Source organism: Notechis scutatus, chromosome Z (genome assembly GCF_049901735.1).
Source record: "Notechis scutatus isolate UNSWTSFEM ecotype Mainland chromosome Z, rNotScu1.2, whole genome shotgun sequence".
Taxonomy (NCBI): domain Eukaryota; kingdom Metazoa; phylum Chordata; class Lepidosauria; order Squamata; family Elapidae; genus Notechis; species Notechis scutatus.
In genome coordinates, this window is record NC_142025.1 from 140,746,286 (window position 1) to 140,758,106 (window position 11,821).

At 44.7% G+C, this 11,821-nt stretch overlaps 1 protein-coding gene across 3 annotated transcripts in view; it reads left to right on the forward strand.

Moving 5' to 3' along the window:
* Positions 1-5,852, forward strand: part of FBXL19 (F-box and leucine rich repeat protein 19) — a 37,490-nt gene extending 31,638 nt beyond the window's left edge. For all 3 annotated transcript variants that reach the window (XM_026683482.2, XM_026683484.2, XM_087946392.1), the window contains one exon: positions 899-5,852. In XM_026683482.2, the coding sequence (XP_026539267.1) occupies positions 899-1,116 (218 nt within the window). In that variant the 3' untranslated portion in view covers positions 1,117-5,852. The remainder of the gene's footprint in view (positions 1-898) is intronic.
* Positions 5,853-11,821: the final 5,969 nt, after the last annotated feature.

The window sequence follows — 11,821 nt, forward strand, 5'->3', positions numbered from 1 at the left end:
CTGTTGCCTCTTCTCCAGGTCCCATTACCAGGTAGGGACTTTGGACAGTATTGATAGTCCTTGATTTAGGTTCACTATTGGGACTGGAGCTTCTGTTGCAGTCATAAATCAAGCCAGACCCGATTTTACAGCACTTTTTATGGCAGTTGTTAAGCAAACCGCATGATTATTAAACAAATCTGCTTAACAACCATCATGACTTACAACCGTAATTCCAGGCAGAATTATGATTGTAGGTTGAGAGCTACTTGTAGTGGCCATGACATTATCCCACTGTTCCATCGCCACCCTTCCCCCTGTCTACATTCCTAAGAATGTGGCTGTTGCTAATTTGTAGGGGCGAATTGTCTTTCCCCCTATAAAAGCAGCCCCAATTCCTGCCCAGTTTCCTGAGCCAGTCCCCATCTCCCCACAGTAGGATCTGAACAAACCAGTGCTATCTTGTGATCTCAGAAAATGGTCTCAAACCAATGTTACTTCATGGCTTCCTGTTCTGGAGGACCCTTGGTGTCGCAGAGGTTAGAATGCAGTATTGCAGGCAAACTCTGCCCACAGCCTGGAGTTCGATCCTGATGGTTGTCTCAGCCTTAAATCCTTCCGAGGTCGGTAAAATGAGGACCCAGATTGTTGGTGGCAATACGCTGACATCAAGTGAGTGCTCTAAAGCAGTGGCCCCCAACCTTATGGGCACCAGGGACCAGTTCCGTGAAGAGAGGTTTCTCTGTGGACCGGAAGGGGCATGGTTTCACATGCTTCCTGCATCCCGCTCCACTTATTTGCGCGAACATGTTTCTGGCATGCTGCCAGACCAGGGGTTGGGGACCCCCTGCTGTAAAGTAGCGCGGGGCGGTATATAAGTCTTAAGTGCTACAGCTATTTCTTCTTCCTTCCCTGATAGGATGTAACCGGCTGACGGATCAGTGTCTGCCCCTTTTCCGCCGCTGTCCACGCCTCTCCCGTATCGACCTGCGTTCCTGTCACCACATCACGACAGAGGCCTGTGCCCGATTCGCCGAGGACTCGGTCTCCAACAGTGGCGCCGTGCCCCCCGCCCCCGGCACATCCTCACCTCCTTTTCGTTGCCCTGAGGAGAAATTGCTGCTGAAGGACAGCTAATACTCGCTCTGGGGTGGAGGCGCAGAAAGACTCAGCTTCACTAATCCGACCGTCAGAAACGGACTCTGAGAGAACCTTTTTACTTAAAGCCATGCACTGAACCGGAGTGGCATCTCCACCCCCTTACTTGTGCAGCAAAGAGAGTGCCGGGGAGGAGGGGGTGTCGTTCCCCCTTCCCCAGGCCTGGCCTGCTGAGGGCCAGGTGGCCTTCTGCTCAATCCACTTGTTCCTGGACAGCCGGGGAGTAAGTGGGGTCCGAGGTAGCCTTGTCGCTTTACAAAGCTGGGGAAATGCATATTCCTCCCATCATGCACTGCGTCGTTCCCCCTCTCCCCCCCCTCCCCCACGCTTCCAAATGTCCTTCCGTGCCACCATTGGTACACCCTGCTATCTCGGGGCGGGCAGGGGAGGGTGGGAATTGACATCCAGCCTTGAAATGCTGGCTCGGGAGGAAGGCAGCTTCTTCGACGGGGTCGGATATATTACGTTTTTTTTTTTCCTACGCCGTTCCTCGCCCAATGCAAATGTGCACTCCAACCTCATCAGTCCTTCCGCCCCTCCCACATGCTGCCTTGATGATTTTTTTAAGGGTGCTTGTGTGTGCGTGCGTGTGCGTGCTTGTCAGTCTGCCCACCCAGTTCCTTTCTTCAGCTTTCTCTCTCCAGTTGTGCATCCGCAGTGTGGTTTTCCAAGGGGGCCAAGCAAGAACCAGGCAGCTGATATTTACGGATTCCTTTGCCCTGTCTTTTCCCAGCTGTGTGTCCGCTGGGTCTCCCACCTGCCTCTACCGCTGTCTCTCTTTCCCACAGCACCGAATGGTTTCTGGAGCCAGCACATCCATTTGATCTGCTTCCTGCATCGGTGCCCGTTGTACCCCTAATTCTCCCCTCCCCCACCAGTGGGAGGCCAGAAAACATCTCTAAAGGTGCCCTTCCCCTTAGATTTTCTTCTCCTAACTCTCCTTCCCAGCTGATCCCAGTATACAGCTGAGGCTTCCTGGGGAGATGCAGCCCCGCCAGATGTGGATGCCCACACCGTGAAACACGTGCTGCTTTCTATATGCACAGTGTACCTGCTGCTGTCTTGTTTACGCATTAAACCTACATATGCATGCTCTCGCAAGCCACCCGTGTGGACGGAGTCCCTCACCAAGCAGAGGGGCAAGGCAGAATACTTTGTCCAAAAGAAAGGAGTAAATTTGGCATGTGTGAAAGGGAGGAGCTAAACCACCTGTCTCGCTTGGCATGCCTTGGGATCCTTCTTTGGAGGAGAGGCCTTAACAGTCCTCTCTTCCCTCTCCCTCCAGGCCCCCTCAGGCAACGCGTCTGCTCCTCACAGTGTTTCTCAACTATTAAGATGGGTGGACTTCAACTCCCAGAATCTCCCAGCCAGCATGAATTCTGGGAATTGAAGTCAGCACGTCTTAAAAGTTGTTGAGGTTGAAAAACAAAAACAGAACTCTACAGTATTCTATCAGGCCTCTGGGTTCTTCCTGAAGGAAATTTCCTCCCAGGCTGTTTTCATCCCACCTTGGCAGGCTGGATGGATCATGCAGCTCTTTCCAACTCTGTTGTCCCACCTTCTGTGCCCAGCGCTTTGCCCCAAGGCTTCCCAGCACTTCTCCCCAGAAAAGTCCGTTCTTCCCGTTTCTCCTCTCTTCTTCAAATTCCTCCTTTTCGATTCTGGACAGGAAAAGTCCTCGCAGCTTCCCATCCGAACCTCCCTTCCCATTCATTGGCTTTTATTCTTTTGGACCATAAGCTTTAATAACCACTTTGGGGACGGGGGGGGGGGAGGGGGAGCTGGGGGGGGGGAATCCTGCCTGCGTTCCTTACCCACAGTGCCAATTATTGTTGCGCAGGAGTTGGCCGGGCCTTCTCTTAATTCCAGCCGCTCTCCACTGCCTCCGAATCTCAAACTTGAAACCCCACCCCTTCCGTCCAGTTGTTCGGGTGTGCGTGCGTATGTGTGTGTTGGGTATGTATGCATGTGGGATTCCCACCCCCCTCTCTCTTCTTTTAAAGGTGTGGGGGGGAGAGAAATACTGTAGAAAAGAAAAGTGGTGCAAAACGAATGTCCTGGATCGACGCTGGGCCTTTTGTCGGTCGTTTTTGCTCCTTCTGCTTGGAGGCGGGAGCACAATGCTGCTCTCTCCGTCCCTTTGGCCACATCCGTCTTTGGGGTCAAGTGGGGGACTCCTTCTCTCTTAAAGGTGCCCAATTCTGTCCATTTCGCTTTCACTCTTTCATTTCTTCTCTTATCTCTGATTTCCACCATCCCCCCTCCTTTTTTTTTTTTTTTTTGCTAGAACGGGGTTGTTGTGGTTTTTTTACCTTCAAAAGCCCTCCCCTCTCTCCCTTCCCTTTCTTCTCTCCCTTCCCTTCCCTCTCTCTTTCTCTCTCTCTCTCTCTCTTTTTCCTCCCTCACCTTACCCGCCTTCCTTCTCACCCTGTGTTTCATCTGGATTTTCAGATGGCATCAGACACGCACCACCTTTCTGTATGCGTTAGGGAGGGGAGGATGGCACAAGACTGATTTTCAATTTGGTCACGTATCTTATTTTATTTTTCTTTTAAATATATACTTGAACGTTCATTTATTACTAAAGCATTACTTGAAAAAAAACGCAGCGATAGCTTGTGGAATCGGAGGCGAGGTTTTCGGTGTTGGGTTGTGTTTTTTTTATTATTATTATTTTTACAGTTCTATTGGGTGCTTTTTTATTGTTTTAAGAAAATTGGTTTTTTGTTTTTGTTTTTTCATTTGTCTGATTCAACAAAGTCCTTCCCTCTCGCTCCATTAACCAAAGAGGGCCAAGGTATCTTAATTTTTCCTCCTTCACCTCCATTTCTGGAGCTTTTCTTTCTTTCTTTCTTTCTTTTTTTCCCTTCTGCCTAGGAGTGTTCTCTCCTTTACTCAAAACTCTTACAGAGCAAGTATTAAACAATTTTGAGGAGTGGAGGCTTTGGGGCTACGTTTTGGTGGAAATGTTGTATATTTGAGGGAGGGTGTCAGTGGGTCTCTTCCAGATCTTATGGCACAGCATAAACATGTACTGTATGGCCTGTCCTCAATTTAGTGGTCCAGCCCACGTCCCATTCCCACACTCCCACATGGTGCAAACAAGGAAACTGGGTTTCATTCCACATAACAAGCCTCCTTGTCGGTTTTGGGCCTCCACTCTTCATTTCTCCTTCATGTAAAAGGAGATGTCTACACTAAGAGGGAAGAGCCATCTAGCTCCAGATATTTGGGGAGGGGGACCTGCCCTGGTGACCCTCCCGTAGTCCGCTTCTTCTCAGAAGGAGAGTGGCAGCAGCCAAGGGAAATGCTCTTTTCAAGCATATCTTTTGAGGTTTGTTTATTATTATTTTTACCATTGTTTTTTTTTAATGGATGTTTTAACTCTTGAAAAAAAAAGAAAAGAAAAATACCTCAGGTTTAAAAAGAAACGGTGAAGAGTGAGAGGGAAAAATGTGGGAATGTCATCCCAGGGTTGCATTATTGTTCTGGAGAAAGGGTGGGCAAATTACGGCCCTTTTATGATCCATGAACTTCAACTCCGAGAATTCCTGAGGCAGCCATGTTGACTCAGGAATTCTGGGAGTCGAAGTCCACAGGTGGTAAAGGGGCCATCGTTGCCCACTCCTGCTCTAGACTGCTGCTTTAGGGACTGCACATATTGGGCGGGAAGCCCACTGGACCAGTGCGGAGAGGCATCTGTGGCTCAGTGCTGGATAGAGATGGACACAAGTGATCGCGCCCCCCCCCCCTCCATCGCCCTAACCCTCACCTCAATTTTCCTCACCCATTACCACTCCAAAGACCGGTGCTTGCATCAGAGGTGCAGGCCCGTCTCTCAATCCCAATGGAAAAGGAACATGGAGAAACATGTCTGGTGTCTCCCCTCCCCACAGATGTAGCTTCAGAAAGTATTCCAAGACTCCCATCAATCTTGAACCTCCGATGTATTGGAGTCTACATCCTGGTGTTTTCAACCAGCCTGTTTGTTGGCTGCTAGTGGTAGATATTGTGGTCCACCATCCCTTAGAGAAGTTGGGTAAGGCTGAGCTGTTCCATAGGTCTCCCCGGCCCACAGAAACGCACGCACAAACACGCCGAGTGCATCCCCTCAACTCAGTGGACCAAAGCTTATATTTCCACCACCACCACCATCTCCCACCGATTAATTGTTTATTCTCCAGCTACAACTTTAATCTTCAATAGACTCTTAACTGTTCCTCACTTAGAAATTGAGGCAAAGACTGCTGGGGATGGGAAAGAAAGCAAGGGGGTGAAATAAAAATGTAAAAATCCAGTTTTTGGAGCGATGTGTCTCCGTGATGTTTAATCTGCACATCTCCATCCTGACCCCAAGGGACTCTACAAGTGGGGAGGGAGGGGGACGTGAGACCAGGTTCCAATCTGAATTTCAGGGGTTCTATTATTGTATAATAACTGTTTGCTATATAAACAAAAAAAATCAAAAAAACGAAAGTGTTTTGATCTTAAAAGCCTGTTTTTCATTATTCCCTCCCCTTCCTTTTACACACATACCATGCACATTCAAACATATATTCAGTTCTATCTCCTTGCAAAAGAAATGTTGTGAATAAAAAAAATATATGTTTCGGGGGGAATGTTAATTATTATTTTCTTTTTTAATTTTCCATGGGTTTCTATTTTATATTTTCTGGAAATATTTTTTTATAAACTCTTCTTTTGGTTTTTTCAAAGGTTTTATTTTGTTTTTTCGTTTCTGTTATTATTAGCACGCTGTCTTGAGAATTCTGCTTTGAGACTGATGGAACAGGGGGTACCTTTAATCAGAATTTAAAAATTGAAGGGAAGCCTTAGGTGTGAATCGGTACCCCGATTCTTTAAGGAGTGCCTCTGTTAGATTTCTGACAGTTGTCATTTGCAGTAAGAGTCACAACATGGGATGACAAGGTTTTCCATAATATATTTGCACCAAAATTAGCCGTTTCCCAAGGGAAATTCAAGAGAGGAGGACAGGGCCTTTGTTTTGGATTAAATGTTTGTCTTGAAAAGAGCCAAGGATGATGGACAAAGCATCCTTCCAATATCCCTTTTCTCACAACAGCCTTCTGGGGATAGGTTGGAATGACAGCTGCTACTGCAGTGTAGTTTGATTCATTTTAGGAACAATTAGAAGCGCCCCTCTTTTTGGCCTTCGTTCTCTATGCTGGATGTGTTTGCATGATTAGCCTTGCCACATATTAATCATGATTTTTATCAAGCCTGATGTTCTGGATTGGCAGAACGGTGGATCAAAAAGGAATGACAGCAGGATTTCTGAAGTCTAGGCCGTGATCAGATAGGGTAAGGAAATTTAACTACTCTTACAGACTTGATTAGATTGTGTACCAGCAACATCCTCCACTTTGGTTGTGATTTGGTTCCATAAATAAATTAAAATGTCTTGAGATCCAAAGAACTGACTAGGTTTCCCCAAAGGACACAACTATTTTGACGTTTTCACCTGTCTACATTGCCTCTACATTGAATTGAGGTCTTAGCCGAAAATGAAAAATTCTTGCTTGTTCATATTGAGGCCAGTTTCTGATCATGTTCCCTTTTTGTCTCGGCACTTGAGTCCAAAGAACGAATGAAAGAGTTCTAATGCTGAATGCTGCTTGTCGAGAGTCACTAAGAGTGTCTAGAGTCCAGTTGAAAGTTGAATTAGCAGAACCCAGCTTGAAATGTTTCCCTACCATCCACCCTAATTACAAGCCTTAGCAGAACCTGGCTTGTATTTATAAAATAGATTAGAGCTGTAAGGGACCTTAGAGGTCATCTAGACAATCTCCTCAAGCAGGAGACCCTACCATTTCAGACCGGTGGTAGTTCAATACCTTCTTAAAACCTGCAGTCATGACGCACCCACAACTTCAGAAGGCAAAACGTTAACACTGGTTAATTGTCCTTACTGTTAGAAAATTCCTCCTTAATTCCAAGTTGCTTCTCTTCTCGTTTAGTTTCCATTGCTTCTTGTCCTGCCCTCTGGTGTTTTGGAAAAAAAGTTGACACCCCCCCCCTTCTTTGTGGTATACTATCATGTCACTCTTAATCCTCCTTTTCTCTAGATTAGCCAAACCCAAATCCTGCAACTGTTCTTCATGTTTTATTCTCCAGGCCTTTAATCCTCTTAGTTGCTCTTCTCTGCACACTTTTTCCAAAGTCTCAACATCTTTTTTGTAATGTGGTGACCAAAACTGGATGTATTGGTTGTTGGTTGATTGATAGATTGGAGAGCCTTTTGTCCAGGATGGTGTAAGATCTCCTGCCTTAAACCAGGGGGTGGGAATAGATTACCTCTAAGGTCCCTTGCTTCTCAGCTCTATGGCTTAGATGGTGCAGTTGTGGCCAACATAGAAATGGTTGCAAGTGTGCCAAAAAAAAAACCTAAGATTTTAGTTGAAAGGGATTGAAAACATAGCAATAATCCTCTTTAAATTTTCCACTGTTAGTTGTGTGATGCTTTGGCAAGGTTTGGCTTATTACTATCATTTGCAGTCACTCTCCCTTTCATGTGAGATGTGGAAGATCAACTCCAAGCAATATTTAATCTACCCCACTAGAGGGTATGTGTATTGTGGGGGGGGGGGTGTTTAACCAAAATAAAAGGAAAATCCAATGGTCCATGTTACTAACAGATCTGTTTCAGTCCTTCCAAAGAACTATTCTGCAATGGGTAGCAGCATGGGCTAAATACTTTTCCTTGGGTTATTTAAGCAGCTACCTCCTTTTTTCCCCCCAGCCTTTGTTAGCTGCTCCTCTGCATGTGTGCACACAATCCTTTGGCCTCACAGTGAAGAAGGAAGAAAAAGAAAGAAAGCAGCAGTGTGAGCACATGCACAGCCAGGAGCATCTTAGGCGGCAACGGCTGTATGCTAGTCTGAAGGGGGGAGGGGAAATGAGGCTACTTCTTTCATAGACTTGTTTCCAATCCATTGCGCAGGATTTTGTGGGAGAGATTTGCACGGCTCTAATGCGTAATTTTACAATCAGTGATCTTTCTCAGTCCATTTGGAGATGCATTCAGGACAAAGCTGGATCAGATATGCTTGAAGTCCTAGGCTGCATTAACAGAGGGATAGAATCAAGATCACGTAAAGTGTTACTGCCTCTTTATAATGCCTTGGTAAAGACCGCACTGGGAATATCGAATCCAGTTTTGGTTACAACAATATTTTTAAAAATGTTGATACTTTAGAAAGAGTACAGAGAAGAGCAACAAAGATGATTAGGGGACTAGAAGTAGAAGGTAAAGAACAGGTGCAAGAATTGGATATGGCTAGTCTAGAGAAAAGAAGGACATGATAGCAGTGTCCTAATATCTCAAGGGGTTGCCACAATGAAGAGGGAGTCAAGCTATTCTGCAAAGCCCCTGAGGGGAGGACAAGAAGCAACCTGGATGGAAGCTAATCAAGGAGAGAAGCAACCTAGAACTAAGGAGCAATTTCCTGACAGTTAAAATCAGTGGAAGTGGATTGCCTTCAGAAACTGTGGGTGCTCCAACATGGGAAGTTTTTTCAAAGGAGATTGGGCAACCATTATGGAACAACTTTTAGTTTTAAGATAGCAGAGACACGTGGATAAATGAAATGATATACAGGGGGTTGGACTACTAGAAGGCCTCCAAGGTCAATTCCAATTCTTATTATTCTATATTCTCTTATTCTGTTACAGCATTTTTTCCTCCTTTCCCAGATTAAGGCAAAGCTGCTTAAATTGGGACATACTGAAGACTAAGCCGAAGAGGAAATGTGAGAATTCTTCTATTCTAGTTTATAATGTCGTGGTAGCTTAGCGCTGGCTAACAATTCCAACCCAGTACATGTAGTCCTCGACTTACACCAGTTCATTTAGTGACCATTCAAAGTTACAATGGCCCTGAAAAAGTGATTTATGACCATTTTTCACACTTATGACCTTTACATGACCCATGATCATGTGATCAAAATCCTGCTGCTTGGCAACTGGCCCATACTTATGACCGTTGCTGTGACCCCAAGGGTCAGGTGATCCCCTTTTGCAACCTTCTGACAAAGTCCATGGGGAAGCCAGATTCACTTCAAAACCGCCTTACTAACTTATCAACTATGGTGATTCACTTAACGACTGTAGCAAGAAAGGTCGTAAGATGGAGCAAAACTCAACAAATGTCTCGCTTAAACGCAGAAATGTTGGGCTCGATTGTTCCATAAGTTGAGGACTACCTGTAGAAAAAATTGCTACATTTCAGAAAACTCAAAATTAGCTACAGGTATCCTTGACTTACAATCGTCTGTTTAAAGACGGTTCAAAATAACGCCACTGAAAAAAACGACTTACCGTTTTTCGCACAACCATTGCAGCATCCCCATGGTTTTGTGATCCATGTGTCCTGGGTGTCATGTGATCCATGGGTCATGGGATCTCATTTGGCGACCAGACAAGCAAAGTACATGAGGAATCCAGATTCACTTAATGACGGTGTCACTAACATAATAACTGCAGTGATTCACTTAGAACTTAGAATAACTTTATTATCACTTTGACATGTACACTAATCAGCCTACATTAAAGTGAAATTTTGTTGCATACAGCTTTCAAAGGGTCATCAACTCCAATATACACTATATAAACACGACAGAATAAATAAATACAAAATTATGCATATACCTATATATATGACACAGAAAAACAACAGAGTCTAGTTCAGATGTAAGCATGTACATGGAAGAAAAAAGAATCTTGCGCGTTTTCCGAATGGATGGCAAGGGAACAAAGCCGTGTCAGAATCTGGAAGTCCTGCTAGAAATACTTCAAAAGCTCCACCCAGAAGGGAGCGACAGACACCGGCTGTGAAATGGATGTGTGGGGTCTCTAACAATGCTTTTCACTCTAAGTGCATAACGCTTAGAATCAGTGTCCTGAATAACGGGAATCGGACTTTCTATAATCTCGGCTCTCCATACCTCCTCAGCTGTACTTAACAATAGTAGCTAGAAATGGGACAAAACTTAACAACTGTTTTGCTTAGCAACGAAAGTTGTAGGCTCAGTTGTGGTCATAAGCCCAAGACTACCTGTACTAATTGCCTGCCTCATATTGTCTAATGTTAGCAGTGGCCCAGAGCTCAATCTGTTTTTCCTGAGGCAGGCTGGGAACAATTCTGATGGACACTTAAGTGCCATAATAGTGCTGATGGGACAAAACAAAATGGAGAACTATCGTACAGGAGCTTGTTTCTTCACCTCTCAAGGAGGAAGTAGAGGCAGATTGACTTCTGTTTTTTGCTAAGAAGGAAAATTCTTAAGAAAAGTCATCGGCAGCATATGTTTCTAATTTTCAGAAGGACTTGTTTCCTTTGCAATATCAGATTGGTATCCTGTCACAACAAGACAAAGGTACCTTGGTAGACAAGCTACAAACCAATGTTGTCTGGAAGATCTGACTTTACAGGATGAGGTTCTAGGAACCTGCTCAAATCAGGCATGAACTAGTGTAGTTTGGTAGAAGAGTGCATACTTGACAGCAAAAAGACCAAGGTTTAGTTTCTGTTGTCTCCAGGTAAGGATGGAGAAGAAATCTTGCTAAGATGCCATCTTCCTATCTGGACAATATTGAGCCTAATGGAGAAGAAAGTTTTCTTGTCTTGGAGGCAGCTGTCTCCTCCATTGTGCACCTGTTTTCATGGTTGAACTTGTGCCCCATGTCCAGTTGTGTCTTTCTACATTTTCTGTGAGGTTCCTGGGTGTTAAGAGAAACAACTAAGAATCCTGTGGGTCTCTTGAAGCAAAATGCATTTATGGAAGCCTAATTTGGGGGGAAGGCTGTCCATTTTAATTCATTGCTTGGATATTGGCCTGGCTGAGATCTCTCTGGATGAGTAGATGGCAATCAGTGGCACATTATATCAGAATCATGATATCATTATGTATTTATAATACTGCAAGACTCGTGGTTGCTTTAGTCAAATTCAAATCGCTCCTAAGGTAGCTGTCTTCTCCTCAATCCAGTTCTTCAAGAAACATTGATCATCATCAGGCTTGAACAAACAAGATGACCAATAGGTACAGGAAAGATTCAGGAGCTTTATGGGTCTCCTCGCTGGCACTGAAGCAATAGAATAGAATAGAATAGAATAGAATAGAATAGAATAGAATAGAATAGAATAGAATAGAATACTTTATTGGCCAAGTGTGATTGGACACACAAGGAATTTGTCTTGGTATAAATACTCTCAGTATACCTAAAGAAAAGATACATTCGTTAAGAATCAAGAATCATAACATACAACACTTAATGACAGTCATAGGGTACAATCAGCAATCAAATCATACTAGGAAACAGTCAATATAAATCGTAAGGATACAAGCGACAAAGTTACAGCAAGATGAAAGACAACGGGGTTGAAGGGTCAGGAGTCCACCTTCTGCCATGGGCCTGTCACCCTCAGCCAACCATCTACTCTGGTGGTCGTTCTGCAAGAAAACTGATGGAAGGAGCTGTATGTATGCTGCTTTGGGCTTCTGAATGAAAGGTGATGTCATAGCTTGATCAATACAATCCAGTGGTTGAGTGGTTGGTCCCACTGGGATGAGACATAAATACAGTTGCCATGCCCTAAAAGACCACCAGGGGGCAGTGGGTATGTAGTTTCAAGTCTATATTGGGACTCATCAAACTGAAGTAG